Source organism: Nylanderia fulva, unplaced genomic scaffold (assembly GCF_048542155.1).
Source record: "Nylanderia fulva isolate GAGA-0341 unplaced genomic scaffold, ASM4854215v1 Scaffold218, whole genome shotgun sequence".
In the NCBI taxonomy this organism is placed as follows: Eukaryota; Metazoa; Arthropoda; class Insecta; order Hymenoptera; family Formicidae; genus Nylanderia; species Nylanderia fulva.
Window position 1 is genome coordinate 142,406 of NW_028190283.1, and position 22,832 is coordinate 165,237.

Genomic DNA, 22,832 nt, shown 5'->3' on the forward strand with positions numbered 1-22,832 from the left:
TTAGACGTGTCATGCATGAACTATTGCTTTCTTCATGATCGGGTAATTCTTGTAATGGCATTATTGTTTTTTTCTTTTCTCTTTCAGTTTCAATATTATGTAATATGTTTTTTGTTATATAAGGCGCACACAGATCATCTTTTTTGTCAGATGTCAATTTATGTTCATAATTGTTATTTTCTGCAACAAAAAAAATGCAATATTAATATTCTGAATAATAAAGAGCAAATTAGTAGAATATACTATAACCATATTAATAGAATATACTATAACCATATTAATAGAATATACTATAACCATATTAATAGAATATACTATAACCATATTAATAGAATATACTTCAATGAAAAAATTCAAAATAATATATTATATTAAAAAATATACCTTTATAAAGAAATGTAGCCTTCACAAAGTTTTCACATCTATCGGTGAACATACGTAAGAAATGTTCAAGATTTAACCTACGAGAAATAGAAAGTACAGTTTTATTACATGTAAGATATGATACATAAGAAGGAAATATTAACAGACTATATATACCATAATAATTAAATTTTAATTATTAGCAGCATACGATAATATTAATATAATTAAATCTTAATATTATCAAATAAAAAATATAAAACACGTTTTTTATTATTAGCTAACCTGCCAATTGTTAAGTCTGCTTGAGCTTCCAGTATTTTATAATCCCGTTTTTTATTTTTAATAGTTGCACGCCACTCACCTACTTTGATTGTTTGTAGACGTTTGAGTTTTATCTCTTCGTCAATTATCAATTTGCGTAGATTATCTATAAGAATATATTATTTGTTATAACACTCAATAATTTGTTAACTATTTTTAAAATAAAAAAAATGTTAATCAAAAGTATTTCACATTAATAATTTTTTGCAATTAAAATGTTTTGCTTTTATTTCATTTTATTCAAAAAATTAGAAGTATAGCAATGTTACCTAAGAAATTCCAAACGTTTCCATGAGCTTTGCCAAATTTTTTTCCTGCTATGTTATGGAAATTTTCTACTATATTATTTGTTCTTGCAGGACAATCATAAAAACTAACTATTTATTACACTTGATTTAAAATGCAAGCTCCAATTATTTTTTTTATATATTTTCGTTTGTTACTTATTAAAAAACATGCACATGATATTTAAACAAACCAATTATACATATTATTACAGTGTACTCTATACGACATTCATATATTGAGTATGAATCGAATACATTTGGCTCATTAGTGGTGTACGTGGAACAATCTAAAATCAATTAACATAATATAAATGTATTGTATTTAATTATTGTATTTATTTGAATATATATAAATTATTTATTTATATATATAAAAACAATAATATACTTTGTAATAATGATATATAAAGTTTCTATATATTTAAATAATAAATTTACTTGTTATATAAGCTTACATTAAATGTGCCATCTACATAAAGTTCTGTTGACTTTTGCAATTCTTGTAACAGCTCATTACTTGTAAATATCAGTGCTTTCTTTCCATCGCTGCAAGTTACAATTCCTTTATAAAATCCTTCAAGAGGTGCATATGTGGATAAACTTGCAGCAAGAGTTTCCATATTATTTGGTAAACTTGGCCGAAGTTTGATTCTCTCACGGTACAATGTAGATTTTAATGAAGCGTATGACAATCGTATGGCTGTTTCAGGATATCTATACAAAGCAATTTATATATATATATATATATATATATATATATATATAAATGGTGTATATGTAATAGTAAACATTGGACGTCTCCAAAAAATGATAATATTCGACATTTTCGCTGAGGAAATATTGTCTTAAAATGATCTCAGAAACACGCCTCTAACTGTTGATGCGTGAGTTCTGGAACACCCTGTATATATGTATATGTTCATATATATACGGTGTCTCAAATTTCGCGAATCAAAATACCATAGCAAAAAGGTTGAAAATAAATTAAAAATGTATTTACAAATTTTTTATTTCACGGTAGTTTTTGCGATATAAAGATTGTAAAATTCATCATTACACATTACGGTTAAACGGACACCTAAAGTGAGAGATTACTAACACAATTGACGCGCGACTCACACACAAGCGTCCGTTTAACCATAATCTGTAATTAGTAAATTGTAAATTTAAAATCTTTATATCTTAAAAAATACTGTTTACAATGAAAAATACTTTGCTAATTTATTTTTTCGAAAACTATCTTGCTATGATATTTTGATTCGCAAATTGTTTCGGAATGTATATATACAGGGTATATATGATATAAGGTGTCCCACCGAAAATATATAAGTAGATCTCGTTAAACTGATTTAAAAAGTCATATATATATAAATTATTTTGCAAACTACAAAATATTTCAATATATTTATTTTTAAAAATTAGCCAGTAGGTGCACGATTCATTTTGGATCTTTCTGATCTTGACATATCAAATTTCTATTAGCAAAATCTTCGATATAAATATAGATTGAATATCTGACGGCCTAACCACGTGAATCATACATTCATTGACCGATCTTTTTTAATTAATATTTCGAAATTTTACGCGATTATTTGAAAATATAGGACTTTAAACTTACAAGGGGACACTACACCCAGTACATCGAGAATCAGGATGCCAATTTTTTTGGTGATTCTAGAGGTCAAAAAAAGGTATACGTGTTTCGGCGTTTTGTCGAATGCTCCGTAGTTTTCGAGTAAAAAATTTTTAAAAAATCGAAAAGTGCAGCAGCGATTAAGAGCTAACTCGTAGGTCGCAAGTTCGAGTCCGTGTCTTGTTACTATTTTTTTGTTTTATCTTGCTAGTTTTGAAAAAGTGTTGTTGTTTAAATATATTTATTTATTTATGTAATTAAATTATTACAATAAAAAAATTTTTTTTTCAAATATTTTGTTTTTATATCTTATTTTTATTTAAATTATATTTGTCATTACACATTATATATATTTAAATATATTTAAACAACAACACTTTTTCAAAACTAGTAAGATAAAACAAAAAAAAAGTAACAAGACACGGACTCGAACTTGCGACCTACGAGTTAGCTCTTAATCGCTGCTGCACTTTTCGATTTTTTAAAAATTTTTTACTCAAAAACTACGGAGCATTCGACAAAACGCCGAAACACGTATACCTTTTTTTGACCTCTAGAATCACCAAAAAAATTGGCATCCTGATTCTTGATGTACTGGGTGTAGTGTCCCCTTGTTAGTTTAGCGAGATCTCTAATTATATATTCTTGTGGGATATCTTATGTCAGACACCTTGTATATATATGTATCTATAGACATGTATATACAAAATAACGTACAAAGAATATACAGTGCCTCAGAATTCACGCATCAACAGTCAGGAGCATATTCTTGAGATCATTTAAAACGATTTTTCATTAGCAAAAATGTCGAGGCATCAATATGAGTTAGAAGCTATTTAAAAAAAGTTTTTCGGAAACTTTACTTTGTGGAGCTGATTAATTTTACATTCTTCAGTTAATTTTAGGTGAAATTTAGTGTAATAAAATTTTAATTTAAGCTTTTTACAGATACATAATGATAAACATTGAAAGTCTCTAAAACATGATAACCTCTCACGACATATTTGCTGAAGAAAAATCATCTTAAAATGAACTAAGGAAGACGTCTCTAACTGTTGGTGTGCAAGGTCTAGAACACCCTGTATACATATATATAAAAGTTGTTATTCATTATTTTAATTGTAATAAATAATAATATTGAGACTTACTTTCTGCAAACATTATCGAATAATTCTTTTGAAGATAAATGTGTCTCTCGACAAAGCTTCAACATCTCTTGTTTCATGGTATACTGTTCTATTTTTTCTTGTGTCTCAACATGATTATGATCATGCATTATTTGTATTTTATCATGTTTATCAATATATACAGTGCCAGGACATTTTGAAGAGCGACGAGTACTACATCGCAGAATATTCTTATTGCGAGAATCTTTGTTATAAGTATAACTTTTGTACACATAAACAGTGGTACCAGGTTGTTTTCCACGTATTTCATCCATCTTAAATATAATAATTAAAATAAATAGTTATATTTTAAGTAAAGCTGAAGGAAAAAATATAAAAGATATAAAAAATTCTTGCTTGTTTCAGTAATAATTACAATTTAAGCATTTGTCTGAAATTAAAAGATCCTTGGAATATTAAAGCAAAATATACTATAATACCAACTATAATTACATGTCATCACCATTCAATTTATTTCAAAAATATAACGACTAAGTGAGCGTTTATTAAGACATGATAATTCCAAAAATTTCTTAAAATGAAAATATAAAAATATCTTGACAAATCATACCAGAAAAAAGACAAACAAAACAAACAACTATAACAAAAGTGTTATTATGACTAAAATAAGAAAACAAGAAAGAATAACGACCAACAATAAAAAGAATTCTGCTACAAAGAAACAGACTCAATATAATATTATGGCAACATAAATTACAGATTTTTAGACATACTTAAATAAATACCTAAGACATACATAAATACATGTAAAAAAGATTTATGAAAACGAAAGAAATATGTATACGCAGTTTGTTTCACTGAAAAATGTATTATATGAGAAAATAATTGATAATAGAAACTTTTAATCTTTACTTTCAGAAATCTCACTTTTAAAAAACATGTACGTATCTATTTTTCTTCAAAAATATTTTGTACGTTAGTCTACAAGTTATTTATAAGTTAACCATTGCGTACCCAGACAGCAGAAAAAAACGATAAAATTATTTAAAACTATTTTTAATTTTATTAGAATAATAAGTGAATATTTTATACAAACTTTATACACATTAAAGAATAAGAATCATAAAACTATTATACATATTAAATCTCAAAATCTTATATAAAACTTATAGTAAATAAAAATAAATATTTCTAATAAATAATTCACAAATATTTACTGACATATTAAAAATAAATCCTTATAACTTGTTTAATTAAAATTATTGCAAAATTAATTATAAAACGTATTGATGAATATTGATGACACAATAAGCAAGTAGAAAAATATATTGCCGTGATATAATCTAATCACATATGTTTCCAGAAAAGTTATACAAATGAGTAACAATTTTATATAGAAAATCTATGTAATTGATCAACAGTATTTCTTTCAACAATGTCAAATTTACATTAGTAATGTAATTATACGTTTCAATATTCAATGTAAGGGTAAATGTAATATTTCTCACAGTGTAGATTACTTACATTTGATACAGTAATGGAGAAACAGTTGGAGAAAATGTATCACCAAATAGTGGAAAAGCAATACCAGTTCTTGAAAACCTTTAAAGTATATTGCTCCTCAATAAGGCGAATTACTTCAGAAATATTACACAAGCAAGGCTGATTACAACAAGAGTTTAGACAACTGCTAAAGAACAACATCCAGGCTACGCAGAGTAGCACTTATATATAAATGCAGTATCTTTCTTTCTTCCATAGGCATAACGTCCATCTGTAATTGAAAAATACTTATATAGTTAAACAACAATGAGATTTTATATAAAAAATTACATGAACAATTTGTTCAAAAATAAAAATGCTGAACATATCTATCTACAGATCCGATGTAAATATAATTTAGTATATAAGTATAATTTTATTTAATTTGATATTTAAAACACATTCACTAATGTATAATAGCATCTACCGCATGTTTCTTTCATCGTTATTAAATCGTAAAAATATATAGGTAGAATAAAAATAAGTAATATGAAACGTTGTGTGGTTTTATCCTGACATTTCTCGAAATCTTTCAAAACATATAACATTATACTATCCAAACATACAAGGCAAAATTACGACATAAGAAATACGATTAAATTACTGTAATTACGACAAAAATTGTTAAGATGGTTGCGATAATAAACAGAATATGCTAGAATATGTATTTAAGAATAATAATTTGGAAAAAATAGGTCAAAATATAATTTTCGTTAACTCTGGTCCTAGCTAAAATAAACATCTATTTTACTGTAAATGTACGAACAACAACGTTACATACGTACGCGAACTTCATGAAAAAAGAATTATACTAAGGACTTAGAGTCAATATCACCAATCTCGGTTAACTTTATTTTCCGGTTAAACTACACATATCTTTGTCTCTTTTCAGATACGTTCTTTAAAAAGAGACAAAGATATAGTTTAACCGAATGTTAAAGTTAAACGAGGTTGGTGAAATTGGCTTTTAGGACAGAATTACGCGCGAGTTACTTACTTTTCTCACAAACGGAACACGTGTCGTAGGCATGGATGTGTGCAAAATGCACGAGCCATAACCTGTTGGACTCACGTAAACGCTTCCACCTAATCTGGAATCACACGTCATGATGACGTAAAAAGAAGAAGACCGCCAATGCGCGCGCTATTTGAATACGATGGATAGCTAATGATGCCTGCTTTCTTTTTATATTCCAAATCTCGAAATACTATTTAATCTCTTTATATCTTAAATTAATTTTCGTAAATAACAAAGATAGGATAAGAAAAACGGAGACCTCAACGTCTCAGATTTAGATTATCAAACGCATGCATTATGTAAATTTATACAAAATACAGAGAAAAGCGCGGGAAACATGTTCACACATGAGACACATTGTATGACTCACGTGAAAAATCGCGTGTTTTAAAATTCATTGTTAGTATTGAAAATCTATTGTCGGTATTTGTAATTCATTAGAAATATAAGACTATTTTGAGTACAACCTTAAGATGTTATAAATTAGTTGCAATACCTACTATCTTTGAACGCTATTTTATACGATTTTAAATACATGAATTGTTTCAAAATAAAAAAAAAATATACAGATAAACAGAAAATATCTTAACTAAAAAAATTGACTTTATGTTGCACAATACATATATAAATTACAGATTTTCAATGCTGCTGATGACTTACAAACAAGGATAACTATATATTATGGCGAGACGTATAAATTGAAATTCGGCTTATTTAAAATATTATATAGCATTTATAATTAAAACAAACAATGTATCTAACATTTGCCTCATTGAAAAATCTATTAGAAAAAAATGTAAACATTATGACTTTTTCATTTTACCCTTCTTAGAAATTTTCTATTTTTTTTTCTTTTAATGAAAAATGTGTCCTAATTTTTCTTCCAAAATATTTTGTATGTTAGTCTACAAAATATACTTAAGTTACTTAATGCGTATCCAAACAGCAGACAATATCAATGAAATTATTTATAAATGTTTAACTTATAAATATTATATAAATTCTTAATGTACATGCTTTACATACATTTTAAAAAATCATAGAAAATATTATATATTTGAAATATTATTAAAACAGATTAAATACTTTATATAACACTTACAGTAAGTTATTTAGTAAATATTTATAATAAAAAAGTTTTATGAAGGTTTAGCAAAAATTTGCTTACATATATTTATTACAAATTTTTTCACTGCAATTTAAAATTACAAAAAATATTAATGAAACAAATTGATGAATTTATATATAGATATAAAAATTATTAAGATTAAAATATACTTTTTACAAATATTGTGTTTATTTTATAAACATTATTTACTGACTGAGTAATGAATACAGTCTTAAGAAAAAACAAGAAATGATAATCGCAAAACACGTAACAAATATTGCATAAAAAACCTTTTTATAAGCAAAATTTATGATATATAAGGAAACAAGCAAGTACAAGAATACGTATAATTTTTTGATATTCTTATCACATATTTTTGTAGAAAAGTTATTCAAATTTTTAAAATTTGTATGTAGAAATTCTATGTAATCGATCGACATAGTTTTTGTTTCAAACAATGTCAAATTTTTACTTTAATAATTCAGCATAGTACTGTAATTATATATCTCAATATTCAATGTGAATGTAAATGTAGTATTTCTTATAGTATAAATTACTTACATCTGGTTACAGCAATGTAGAGAGTGAGGAGAATGTAACACTTCAGAGTGTTAAAATAATATCAATTTTTCAAATGTTTTCAAGTGTAATTCTCCTCAGTAAGACAATTCATTTCAGAAATATTACACAAGCAAGGTTGCAACAAAAGACGACAACTGCTGTAGAATAACATACAGGCATAACGTCCTTCTGTAATTGAAAAATATTTATATAGTTAAACAACAATGCGATTTTATAGAGCAAATTACACCAACAACAGTTTCTTCAAAAATGCTAAACATATGTATCTAAAGATCCGACGTAAATATAATTTAGTATATAAGTTAAATTTTATTTAATTTAATGTTTAAAACACGTTCACTAATGTGTAATAACAAATACCGCATGTTTTTTTCATTGTTATTAAATCATAAAAATATACGGGCAGTATAAAGAATAAGTACTAAGAAACGTGGTTTCATCCTAACATTTCTCAAAATCCTTCAAAACATATGATTATTCTTTTCAAACATACGAGGCAAAATTACGTCATAATAAAAACGACAACATCACTGCAATTACGATAAAAATTGTAAAGATGATTGCGATAATGAACAGAATATGTTAGAATATGTATTTAAAAATAATAATTGGGAAAAAATGCGTAAAAATAATTTACGTTAACTCTGATCGTAGCTTTAAGAAACAAACATCTATTCTACTGTAAATGTATGAACAATAATGTTACATACGTTCGCGAACTTCATGAAAAAAACTAAACTAAGGACTTAGGACAGAATTATGCGCGATCTACTTTTTTTTCTCACAAACGAAACACGTGTCGTAAGCATGGACGTGTGCAAAATGCACGAGCCATAACCTGTTGGGCTCACGTGACCGTGACGTTTTTTCATGATGGCCTAGTTTATACCAATATACTTTGATACGCGTATTAAGTACTACTGACAAATCATAGTCATTCTATTCTTTAGAAGAATGGCTGTGATTCGTCAGTACGGCGTTTGATATGTGTATCAAATAATTGGTGTAAACTAGGCTAATGAAGAAATATAAAGATGAACGGAATAAGATTAATTTTAAAAAAATTGACTGTGGTACACTGTGCATACATATAAATTGCAAATTTTTAATTCTGTTGATAAATTTCATAAAAGGTCAATATTCTGGCAAGACGTATAAATCAAAATTTAGTTTATTAAAAATAATATATATACCATTTATAAATAAAACCAAAAGAAAAACGTGGCGTTCTACTCAGTAATTAATTGTATAGAAAATTTGTTAAATTTTTTCCTCTTTCTTTTCAAAATTGTACCATTTTTTGCAATATGTATGTATGCCTTATTAATTTCCTTTCAAGATATTTTATGCATTAAACAAGATATTCTTAAGCTAGATATAGTGAAACAAACGGTTTATGTCACTATAGATATATTAAATATAGATAGAGCTTTGTGCGATCTTTTTTTAGAATCGCGCGTGTCAAGATAAATGAAAATTTTCCTCCCTTGCACAAACGTATTCATTCCTTTTTGTCTCGGCTGACACTTGAACATAGCATTTTTACATAACATAAAAGGGGCTATTTTCTAAACTGTCAGGAGAAATGCGCGAGAGAGGAAAGTATCTTAATCATTTTGACACGCAATAAAATAGGTAAAACTAAGAACCAATCTGTACTGAGTGTTTCAAGCTTTAAGCCTTAAAAATTGATCTATCACAATTAATTATTTTTGAAATAATCGACTGTGGTTCGTCTATTTGTTACGACTACGGCCTACGACACTCCATTGTAGAACGACCTTAAAGGCCATTGCACGTAAAAAAGTTTTAGTCGTAACCGTACGATTTGACCAATCGCGTTACTTGATTCTTACTGCTACGGTTATGGATGGCCGAATCGAGCAACGTGATAGGTCGAATCTTACTGTTACGACTAAAATTTTTTACGTGCAATGGCCTTAAAGGCCGTTCTACAATGGAGTGCTGTAGGTTGTAGTCGTAAGAAATTGACAAACCACAGTCAATTATTTCAAAAATAATCAATTGTGATAGGTCAATTCCTTACGACTACGGCCTACAACACTCCATTGTGGAAGGCCCTTAAGGGTTAATGGCAAAATATAAAATATATTTTTCAGTCATAAAAAAGTTGTCAAATTTTTTTAAAGGTTCTCCCACATAAGCCTCATATTGCGCAACTTTATTCTATACATATACGATACATGGATACGGTAAGATATTTTTTAATTGAAAATTTTAATTGAAATCTTATTAAAATTTTTGAAACAAAAATTAATTTATCATTTCAGGGCATTGTTACGTTATTCATATTATGTGATGTGCGCACAACTAATATGTATGATGTTTTATGGGACAAAATAACACAGCTCGTACCACAACTTGAACAAAACATTAATTTTATAATGAGCGATTTTGAAGTGCCTGCAGCTAAATCGCTTAGAACGAAATTTCCCAGAGCAAAGTTAACTGGATGTTGGTTCCATTTTAATCAGGTATGCACAAGCTCTTAAAGATACCACGCAGTATGTTATTTATCAAAAAAAGAATCAAAAAGTTCTGAATTACTTTTTTAATATATATCAGCACTTACTATCTTGCACATGATTTATTTATGTGTGCTTAGCTAAAAATTGGTGCTGATTGACTGACATTATTCAATAATTACTCCTTTAATAACTGTTGTAGATAAAAATAATTCAAAATTTTTTAACTTATTTCTTTGGTAAGGAATAATATGTCACACTCTGTATAACAATTGTTAAGAGAAATGTACATATATCAAGTTAATAAAAAATATTAAATATTTTAAAAATTTTAATATTTTTTTATATAGTTTTATTATTCCGCCGTAACAAAAAATTCTTAATCTTATTATTTTTATAACAAATATTACTTACATTATATTACTTGAACTTAAGTTACATTGTACTTTTTATAGGCTGTACTGCGTAAATGGCGAAAACTACATCTTTCAAATGCTCCAAAAACGGTACTTTCTATGACAATGGCATTACCTTTATTGCTACCAGAAATGTTTCACGAAGCGTTATTTATTATACAAACTGAAGCTGATTCAATTTCTTCTGAATATCCAATTATTTTACAATTTACATCTTACCTGAGACTTACCTGGTCAAATATGACATCAAAAATTAGTACTTATAATTGCCCTGTACGTACAAACAACATAGTAGAAAGTTTTCATAATACTGCAGTTCAGAAACTAGGCAAAAGGAATATTAACATTTGGACATTTTTAAGTAAGATTTACGATAATATATTTTTCTTAAATATTTATAATTATACAAATATTCATAATTATATATTATTTCTCAACTTTTATGTTTATTAATAAAAATTATTCAATATATTTTACTTTATATATTAATTTTAATTAATTTTTTGTTTTTAGAAAAGTTATCGAATTTCATCACGGATCAAGAGCTGGATTTTCGACGTTTAAAAAATGGTATTAGATCTCGGCGAAACCGCTCACGGGCAAATAGAGAACGCGATACCAAAATTATTAATGCACAACAGGACTTAGTTAATAAAAGGTATAATTTTGTAATCTACATTTGAGTAAAAGGATTATGTTATACATAATTTAAGTTATATTAAAGCTTAAATTGTTTTCAGATTGCCACTAAAAGATTTCCTGCTGATGTTTACCACGAATATCGACATATTTCAAATGGAACAAATGCCATTATTAGAAGGTAAATAAATTTATTGAATATATTATGTTTATATTATTTTATAAATATAGGTTGCGATCAAGACTGCGCTACAAGTGCTTTAAAACATTCTATTTTTATTCTCATGGAACAGAGATAGAATAATATTTCGAAGCATTCATAGCGCAATTTTAATTGTATCCATACTATTATATCTAAATCACTATTAGGTTTCTGTTCTATTATAATTTTATTTTCATTAAATTTAAATAAAAGTTAAAAATAGGGAGAGAAAAAATAATCATACTATAAATTACCATAAACTTATTGTAATAAAAATGTGTATAATAGTTTTTTATCTTTTTAGATACTGAGTCAAGTAATATTGTACAAGCTGCAAACATGGAGTTATTTGCAGATAATTTGGACGACACACTTCAGACAGGTAAATATATAAATGTTGTTTAAAGTTAGTGATCAAATTAGCGTTAATTATTTTTAACATTTTTTCTTCATCATTATTTTTCGTATATTCAAGTATTTTTGCTAGATTTTTAAACTTATCCTTACAATATTCTTATAAATTATTTTATTCTTTTTATTTCAGAAAGGCAAAATTTTATTAGACGAAGATTACGAAATGTAAATTCATCTAGAAGAGAATCTAGTCGTAGAAGACAAGAAAATGTATCCAGAAGAGATGCAGGTATCAAATTTTTTCATATTTTAAAATCCAAGTTTATTTCAGATGTTTCCATCTTAATATTAATTATTGTTTACAATAAGTTTGTTAAAAAAAATGGATAAACTTAATTTTTTATTTTTAGACCAAAACACAGATAATTCTTCCAATACACAGACAGAAGTCACACATGCAATATTTACGCAACCGACGCGTGAGGAACCTGAGACAGTTGATATTACATCTTCTAATTTTGAAACTGAATTTCCAAATATGCAAGGTATAGTATTATTAATAATATTTTGTCATATTTTAAAATTTAATTTATATAGCAGACTTGTATATAGATAAATAGAAAATATATACGTATATATATATGTATATATATATATTTATTTAGTTATACAAGTTTACCATTTTTTTTCTTGTTTTCCTATCTTAATGTTCTTTGCGCAATATTTTGTTACTAATTAAAATATTTAAATATAAATGTGTAAAAATTATTTTATATAAAATAAATTAATTTTTCATTTCCAGATCAAAACACAAATAATTCTTCCAATACACAGACAGAAGACACACTTGCAATGTTCGAAATTGAGAAGAAAATTTAATATAATTATCTAAGTTTGTATTTTCAGTCTAAAAATCGATATTTTCTTACTTGAATATGCGAAAAAACCGCGGAAAAAAGGGCTCGCCCGATATAAACAAGTAGGCGATAAATCAGGATTAGCCTAACAAGCTGTCAATAACAACAACATTGATCAACCGAAAGCAACGATTACTGCATTGATTATCGATGTAATAGACATGCGCCGTTCGATCACGTGGCTTCCGAAAGCCAATCGATCCCGCTATCGAGCGTTTCGCGCATGTCAGGTGCGTACTTGTTTCGCGTAAATAACGGGGCCGCCAATAAAGACAGGCGCCCTCGCGTCACCTTCGAACATTTTTAAACAAACGAAATTAATTGGTGAAGTAAAAATTAGTGGGGCTTCAGTACCGCACCGATAAAAGAAGCGCCCACCAAAATTGCGGGGCTAGTCTCTCGAGTCTCAGTACGTACAACCGCTATCAAACCGCTTAGAAATTACCGCAATTATTAACCGCACACTCACTTGGAAATCGATCTCTTGTTCTTAGTCTTGTGCTTATCTATTAGAACTTTTGTAAAATTACTGTATCGTTTAATTTGTGTTAAAGTAAACTCTGTGTTAATTTTTAAAGAGTCATTAATTCTTTTCGGCCTTCAAATACGCGCTCTCCTTCACGCGTTCGCGCAAACATACAATATTTACGCAACCGACGCGTGAGGAACCTGAGACAATTGATATTACTTCTAATTTTGAAACTGACTTTACAAATATACAAGGTATAATATTATTAACAATATTTTGTCATATTTTATTATTTAATTTATATAGCAACTTGTATATAGATAATTAAGAAAGATATAAGAAAGATAATTAAGAAAGATATATATACATATATATACACATTTATTTATTTATACAAGTCTGCCATTTTTCTGGTTTTCCTATCTCAACGTTCTTTGCGCAATATTTTGTTACTAATTTAAATATTTAAATAAAAATGTGTAAAAATTATTTTATATAAAATAATCCAATTAATTTTTTATTTTTAGATCAAAACACAGAAAATTCTTCCGATACACAGGGAGAAATTACATATGTAACAGTTGCGCAAACTACGCATGAGGAAATTGAGACAATCGATATTAATTCTCATTCTGAGACTGAATTCTCAAGTATCAAAGGTTTATATTATTTAAAAGCTAATTAAAGATATGAATTTAAATCTCGCACGTATAAACTATTTTTACATTTCCTTTTCTTTTATTTTGTATAAATCCATCAATATACGAAACTCCAGAAGATGATTACGGATATTTAAATTCTCCCACAAACACAGATGACAGCAATGCATCTGTAGATGTTCCATATCATACTGTGGACTGGACGCTGCAGGATAATCAAGATGCATCTAAAGAAAAATCTTCCTCGGACACTTGTATTCTGTGTTATAATGACGAACGAACACACGTTTTCATACCATGTGGTCATCTTGCTTGTTGTTTCCAATGTATTAAACGTTTAGAAGCTAATCGGTGTCCGATATGTAATGTAAATTTTCAAAGTTATGTTCAAGTTATAAAATCATAAGATCGATTCCAAGCAATATTTCGTAAAAAGACTGTTTTCTATAAATTATATCTTTAAACACGCAATATTACTGCATAAGCTGTCGCCAAAAATAGTTTTGACTACATTTTCTTACAATATTATTGTGATAGTATTGCATCTCTGTGATAAAATTGCGAATGTCTTGTCCGACTATGAGTTTAAGTTGTTTAAATACATAAGATAGCAATATTACATAAATTTACTGTTACTGTTAAAATAATTGCCTTGCTAAAATGTGACGCGTATTATGAAACGCAATATTTTTACATAAGTTTAAATACTTTTGTGTTACAGTCAAAATGACACTTGTACAACATACTGTATTACTAGTATATTTTATTTTCTACATTAATCAAGATTTAAAAAAATTTAAGTTTGATTACAGAAGTACAAGTTTTCTTGTAATAAATTTTCTTCCATCAATATACTTAATATGTTTTTACATCCACATTTTATTTTCAAGCAATATATGTAATGCCATAGAGGTATTTGACTACCTCTTCTTATATTACGTTGTAATAATATTGCATTTATGGTGAAATTGCGAATTGTCTTTCTTAAATATGAATTTAAGTTAAGATAGCAATAGTACAAAAATATACTGTTATTCTTAAAATAATTACCTTGTTAAAATATAATGCGCCATTATGTAATCATTAACATTTCAAGGACGTTTGATTACGGAAATACAAGTTTTCATAGTGAATTATCAATCAGTATACATAATTTGCTTTTACGTACAGATTTTGTTTTCTAGAAATGTATTTAACACCAAAAATGGATTTTGACAACTTTTTCTTATAACATTATCTTTAGGCCTTAGACATAATAGGAAAAATATTAAATATTTAATATTAAATATTTATTATTTAGGTATTTAATAGTTAATATTTTTCCTATTGTGCGCAGGGCCTCAGTGTGTCAAGTCTAGTGTTTTGCGATTCTGTGTTTAGTTTTGTGATATAACGTTAAAGTATTATAAAATAATATATATATTATAAATATATAATATAAATAATAGAATATTAAACGTGGTATTTTTTATATTGAGTAATAAAATATAAAATAAATACTACATTAATAAAAACACTGTTCTATATTATATACAATAAAATACAATTATAAAAGTTGTGAACATTGCCAAAAATATTACGCAAAAAACTTTTGTACAGCTTGTTTGAATATTAAATAAAAAACATGTCTTAAATTTATATTTTTTTTCGCACATTATCTGTTTATCCCTCATTTTTATAATAAATTTTCAACAAATTTGCGTCTTGATTCTGCTCGATGTTCTCATTAGTCCATCCTTTATCTCTTTTATATCTGTATGTCAAAGCTTCTTTTCATAAATGTTAATAAAAAATAAGTAACAAATATAAAAACATTAATATTCACAAAATAATTAAGATGTCCAACAATTTCGGTATACAACTTTCGATGTATAACTTTTGGTGTACAACTTTCCGTGTAGAACTTTCCGTGTATAACTTTCCGTGTAGAACTTTCCGTGTAGAACTTTCCGTGTAGAATTTTCGGTGTATAACTTTCCGTGTAGAACTTTCCGTGTAGAACTTTCCGTGTACAACTTTCGGTGTACAACTTTCGGTGTAGAAATTTCGGTGTACAAATGAACGGTGTACATCTGAACGGTGTACAAGTAAACGGTATACAAATTTTGGTGTACAAATTTTGGTGTACAAATTTTGGTGTACAAATTTTGGTGTACAAATAAACGGTGTATAAATTAACGGTGTACAAATTAATAGTGCATATTTTAACAGTGTCTAGTATTCTGGGTATATAACTTCGTGTCCATTTGCACTGTGTCCATTTGCACCGTGTCTATTTGAACTGTGTCCAAGTAAAGGCCACTCATCCTCGCGGGGGTCCCACCACTGGACCTCCTGGCGGAGATGTACTCCAAATTGTACCGACGTACAAAGGAGATCCGCCGGGGGGTACCCAAAGGGGCCTCCGAGGAATTGGACCGCGAAGTCGAGGTGGCCAGGTCCCAAGCCTGGCGGTCTCTAATGGCGCAGTGGTAACGCCAACTGGCCGATTACGGCCACTTGGAGATCGTCAGGGCCGTCCAACCCGTCTTCGATAGATGGATGGACGGCAGCCGTGGTCTCACTTACGAGATGTCACAGATACTCTCCGGGCATGGTTGCTTCGGAGAGTATCTGTTCCGGATCGGTCGCGAGTCCGCACCAACGTGCCGCGCGTGCAACTCCGCGCCGGACTCCGTCGCTCATACACTGCAAGAGTGCCCCGCCTGGGCGGAGGAGCGACGCGAGCTCCGGGCGGAGTTGCGGGTAGGGTACCTCACGATACCGGCTATCGTTGATGCGATAGCCGGTGAGGGTGAGGAGAGGGAGAAGAAGTGGCAGGCCTTCTGCCACTTCTCCTCCCGTGTCATGGGCAGCAAGGCGGCTGCGGAGAGAGAGAGAGAGAGAGATGGCGGGAGACCCCACACATGGGCCCAGACGCCCTCGTAAGAGGCGTCTCGGCCCCATGCCGCTCCCGGATCCCCCGTCGTCGTTCGGCCCATCTTCGGATGGGCGGGCGGCGGCGGCCCCGAGGGTGACAATCGCGGGGGCTGGAGCAACACCGGCCCCCATGGGGGGAGTCGCGCAAGGGCTCCCCCCCCGGGGGTCTCCCGCCATCCCGAGCCTCGTTGAGGCTCGGATGAGACGGGCGGGGGAAGGGGGGGAGTTAGGGGCCTGCTCTATTTCGGGACACCTTAACTGATCCCCCCCCACAATTTGGACATGGGCGTAGCGCCGGGGCCCTGCCCTTGCGCGGAGTTTGTCGCGGATGTGCGGCGGCGGGTCACCTCGTCCCTTTCGGCTAAGTGGAGGTTGGCCCGTCGCCGCAGTTGGTAGGTGGCGCAAGTCTGGGGGGAGGATGTTTCTTCCCCCCTCCCGGACATCTGCGAGAGAGAAGGAGGGAGTGCGGAGGGGAGATGTCACGCATATTTCCCCTTAAGCACATAGATGATCGACGGGTGGGGACCTAGTCCCCCACCCATGAGCAGAAATGCCCCCCCCCCGTGCAAGAGGTGGTCTCACACCAGAGGCCACCTCCAACAAATCACGGGGGGGCCGGAGGGTGAGGTGTCCGGACGGGGGTCCGGCCCTCATTCCGACCCCTGTCGTTAGGGCGGTGTGCTGGTGGGGTGGTTGCCCAACACACCGCGGAGGTGGGGATGAGGATAACTCCTCCCCACCTCGAGAATCGGGGTGCCGTCATAAACAGACGGCACCCCAAGGCCGAGGGTGTTCCCTCAAATGCTTGTCGCAAACGGGGACACCTTCATAAAGGCCATCGGTAGGCAACCCGTGTGGTTTTAGTGGGTCGGAGGAGTCTCCGGGACACATTTGAGTCCCGGCGGCGTAGATCCCAGCCCCACATAACCTGTCCACCTCCCCCGAGGTGGCGGGTATGCGGTCGCGCATTTCCACGTAAAAGAAAAAAAAAGGGAATGAGCTGAGCAGGGAGAGTATACAGCATTTGGAGAAATTTTGTTAATTCCAGCTTGTAATCCGGTATATTTTCCGGACATATTCGCGGCATTATCATATGATTGACCTCTACAATTTGCAATGTCGATATCAAAAGCCACAAGCACAGTGATAATAGTATCAAAAAGTTCGATTGATTTATGACTAGCATTCGGAACAAAACAGAGAAACCTCTCTACAGGATGTCCATTTTTCAGAACATATCTCACAATCACTGCAAGTTGATCGGTATGAGATATGTATGGACTTAAATCTACTATAATGGAAAAATACTTGGCACTTTTTAATTCTTTAATTATTTGTTTTGTTACTTCTTCAGCCATTAACTTAACGAACTGTTTATATGTATTAGAAAATAAATACGAAGTGTGGCCTTGACCTGGATTACCGTACTTAGCTATATGCTCTGCCAAGAAAGGATCGAATTCAGAAATAAGTTCAAGACACATTATAAAATTACCACTGCTTGACGAACCAAACTTCTCGATATGACCTCTTAAAGGTAAACCTGAAGTTACCAAAGCACGGACAGTGGCTACAACCCGTTTTAAAACGTTGCGCCAGTACTTTTTCTCTGTATCTATTTGATAAGAAAAATGTGTGTCAATTTTTCCAAGAGTGTTTGATCTCATTTCCATTTCTAAAACACACGACTTGTGTTCAAAAGAATTCTCGTGATTTTTCAATGCATCATTACCATGCTTCCAGTCGTCAAATCCTTCTTTTGCTATTTTTGTAGTTCCACTAAATAATTGACAAGGAACACAAAAGATTGAACCAGAACTTTCTGAGTACATTAAATACGATCGCTTTACTATTTGGCCAATGACAAGTTGGGTTTTAAATAAAGATTTATTTAAATATCGATATTGCTTACCACAAAGTCTCTTTGAGCGAGATAAATCAAAACTTTTATCATGAACATCTTGGTTGATTTCATGCTGCAAAACGTATTTACGTGTAGCATCGTTTATTACCCATAAAGCTGGATCCTTTACAATCACATTAGAATTAACTGCAAAATTATTACTTTGATTGATATTAATCATAGAAGACGAGGTAGTTGACTCTGGGGACTTGGAGGTGAAATTAGAATTAGAGTCTATGTCACACGCTGTTGGTACGATTTCTTTTATATTATCTGAATCAGTAATGGGAACCAGCTGTTTTGAAGAACCAGCAATGGGAATTGCTGGTTCTTCAAAGTTATTTAATTAATTAACAACTTTAGGTTGATTAAAAAAATGATCAATTTTAAGAGTTTTCTCTATGACACTACGTTCTCTCTCAGCCTTATCCAACCTTCATTTCTTGTACTGACTTCCACTTAACCGTTTTCGTCCGTCACTCATGTTTCTTATATAATATTAATATTTAAGAAAAAAATTAAAGACTGCGGTAGCAGTCTAATACAAATTATAAAAAAGAAGAAATTTTAAAAACAAAGAAAAAAAGCCGTGATTAATAATTCAAATTTATATATATATATATATATATATACTAATCAAGAAATTTATTTCATATTAAAATATAAAAGAACATAAATAAATATATTACTGCACGCTAACTCTCACGTATCATTGCCGGTTACCGGGCTCGGCCTCATATATGTAACAATCGAGTCTTATTTCTCTCGCGAGATAGGGTTTCGGTGGGCACGACACACCGCGGCGTACGGCTGAACCTCAGCCGCTGAAACGCGGTCCTGCGGCACGACGCGCCGCCGCGCCGCGCCGCGGCAGAACGTCGCGACGCGGCACGTCGTGCCGCGGCATTCTGCCGCGGCGTGTCGTGTCTCCATATTTTGCCGCCCCTATATTTTGCCGCCCTGGGCTATAGCCCATTAAGCCTCTATAGTAAATCCACGCCTGCATATATAAATGTGTCTCTTTATGACATAGTTGAACACAATTTCAGTATTGCTCTTTTATATATTTTGATAATATATGCATATTTTCATGTATTTTTCAAAGGAAATATACAATCTACCATATATATATATATATATATATATATATATATTTCTTTATAAACATTTTCTACGCATACATACGCATACATACATATATACATACATACATACATGCATGCATATAAAAAAATATACTAACCTTTTCATCCAGCCTTTTTTGAAGGAAACTCTATGTGGACAAAGAAGCAGACGTTTTGCGTGATATTATTTTATGTATGAGAGAGACAAAGATAATATGACTGTCCTTGTCTAACTGCACGATTGCAGCTCCATCTATCGCGACATTGCGCAACTAATTTTCTGCTTTGTATTATTCCCAAATATCATTTCGCACATACACATGTGAATGAAATATTCCACAACCAAGATCTTTTTTATTAGGCTTCTAAACTTATTTCTGCAAGCTCACTAATATTCCTTTATGCAATCTTTTGTAGGAACCTGTCTTATTTTGTACGTATGAATTATGAAATTTTTATACAAGCAAATATTGTTATGACGTGACGCGAGAAGCCAGAAAAAAAACTCATATTTAAAAATTTTTTGTCTTTTTATTACAAATTCAGACAGTTTCCTACTTTATTATTGTATTAATTTTAATCGTGGAAAAGCGTTTGTTATTCTATTAACGCAATAAAAACTTTTTGGTTGTGGCAAAATGTAATTGGTTCGGCCGGTAAAAGTAGACCTCCGGCATCCCTTTGAGTATCTCGGATTTATCGTGCAGAAAGAAGGGCTTACAATAGACCCGGACAAGACGCAACCGGTGATAGAGTTTCCGATACCGAAAAATATCAAGCAACTACAACGATTTTTAGGCATGGCCTCGTGGTATAGGCGATTCATACCGCGACTAGCTACCGTTACCGAGCCCCTCACGAGGCTGCTTAAAAAGAACAAGCGATGGGAGTGGGGGGAAGAACAATCACGGGCGGTACAAATCGTTAAAGAACATTTGACCACGGCTCCGGTCCTAGCGTGCCCGGATTTTGAGAGGCCCTTCGTACTCCAAACCGACGCGAGTTCGGTAGGATTGGGTTCCGTGCTGACGCAAAATTTTGAGGAGGGGGAGAGAGTGATCGCGTTCGCGAGTCGCGCTCTGACGGACCCCGAGAAGAAATACACAGGGACCGAGCAAGAGTGCCTGGCCGTGGTGTGGTCCATAAAAAAATTTCGGCCATATTTAGAAGGGTACAAATTTACAGTGATAACAGATCACAGTAGTTTAAGGTGGCTCCACAACTTGAGGAACCCCACGGGCAGATTAGCCAGATGGGCCCTCAAGTTATTGGAGTACGACTACGAAATTATTCATAAAAAAGGGGCTCTACACAACGTGCTCGACGTTTTATCGAGAAGTTACAAGGGGGAAGTCGAGAGCGACGAGGCGGTAGTCGCGACGACGGATGCGATAGAAGAAGATCCCGATCCCGAGAGCACGGATACCTGGTACAAGCGTCGATTTGAGCAAGTCGCGCGCGATCCGAATCACTACCATCAGTGGCGGATAATAGACGCCCGACTGTATTTCTTAAGACCTAAGCCGGTCGTTTCGGACATAGTAGAAGACTTGAACAGATGGAAGTTAGTGCTACCGAGTGAGTTGCGAAAGGAAGCGTTACACGAAGCCCATGACGTTCTTCAATCCGGACACCTCGGTATCGATAAAACCTATCAGCGTCTCGCGGTCTCGTATTATTGTCCGCGAATGTTTCGGGATGTCGTTAGTTACGTTAAGAGATGCGGCACGTGCCAACTTACAAAAGTCGAGCAGGCCAGCCCTGCCGGACTAATGAGTAGGCGAATAGCGGAAGCTCCATGGACGGTGGTATCGCCGCCGATATCATGGATCCCTTGCCGCGTAGTAAGTCCGGTTTTAAATACTTTTTAGTTTTAATAAAGAATACAATTAGATATTTAAAGACAAGGCTCGTGTAATATTATAAAAATAAGATTTAGAAAGACAGGGCCAACTATAACGAGCATATTAAATTAGTGAGAGATGTAATGTCAACACATAATTACTTTATTTGTTAGTAAATACAATGATAATAATAAAAAATAAACGTTTCGGCTGTTACCTCAGCCTTCTTCAGTAAATATAAAAAAACAATAAAAAATTCTTTTAAATAAAATTAAGAAATATTACGGATTAGAGTCTATTTTTTAATGAACCTTTGGTTTGATGAGTTATTAAATTTATATTGGGTTACGCTTATATCATTTATTAAAATAGATATTGTTTCTGATCGGCTAACCATTTTTTAACTGAGATGGTAAACTTTTAAATATGTCAAAAAACATGTAAACGAGCTCACTGTTTATTTTCATTTATTTTCAACTAATAATGTTCAAAAGGATTGATGACGTGGAGTGGACTGTCAACTTGTTCTACTAACAACAGTGAGCTCGTTTACATGTTTTTTGACATATTTAAAAGTTTACCATCTCAGTTAAAAAATGGTTAGCCGATCAGAAACAATATCTATTTTAATAAATGATATAAGCGTAACCCAATATAAATTTAATGACTCATCAAACCAAAGGTTCATTAAAAAATAGACTCTAATGCGTAATATTTCTTAATTTTATTTAAAAGAATTTTTTATTGTTTTTTTATATTTACTGAAGAAGGCTGAGGTAACAGCCGAAACGTTTATTTTTTATTATTATCATTGTATTTACTAACAAATAAAGTAATTATGTGTTGACATTACATCTCTCACTAATTTAATATGCTCGTTATAGTTGGCCCTGTCTTTCTAAATCTTATTTTTACC

General features: G+C 31.9%; 1 protein-coding gene across 1 annotated transcript; it reads right to left on the reverse strand.

The window, feature by feature from the left end:
• Positions 1 to 202: 202 nt before the first annotated feature.
• LOC146723232 (uncharacterized) lies at positions 203 to 4,048 on the reverse strand. The gene is made up of 7 exons (XM_085482741.1): positions 3,756 to 4,048; positions 1,430 to 1,688; positions 1,199 to 1,261; positions 957 to 1,059; positions 649 to 793; positions 385 to 461; positions 203 to 210 (listed from the first exon to the last, which is right to left on the reverse strand). Exons 1-7 carry the CDS (start codon positions 4,046 to 4,048, stop codon positions 203 to 205), a joined length of 948 nt encoding a protein of 315 aa, XP_085338867.1.
• Between the last annotated feature and the right edge of the window lie 18,784 nt (positions 4,049 to 22,832).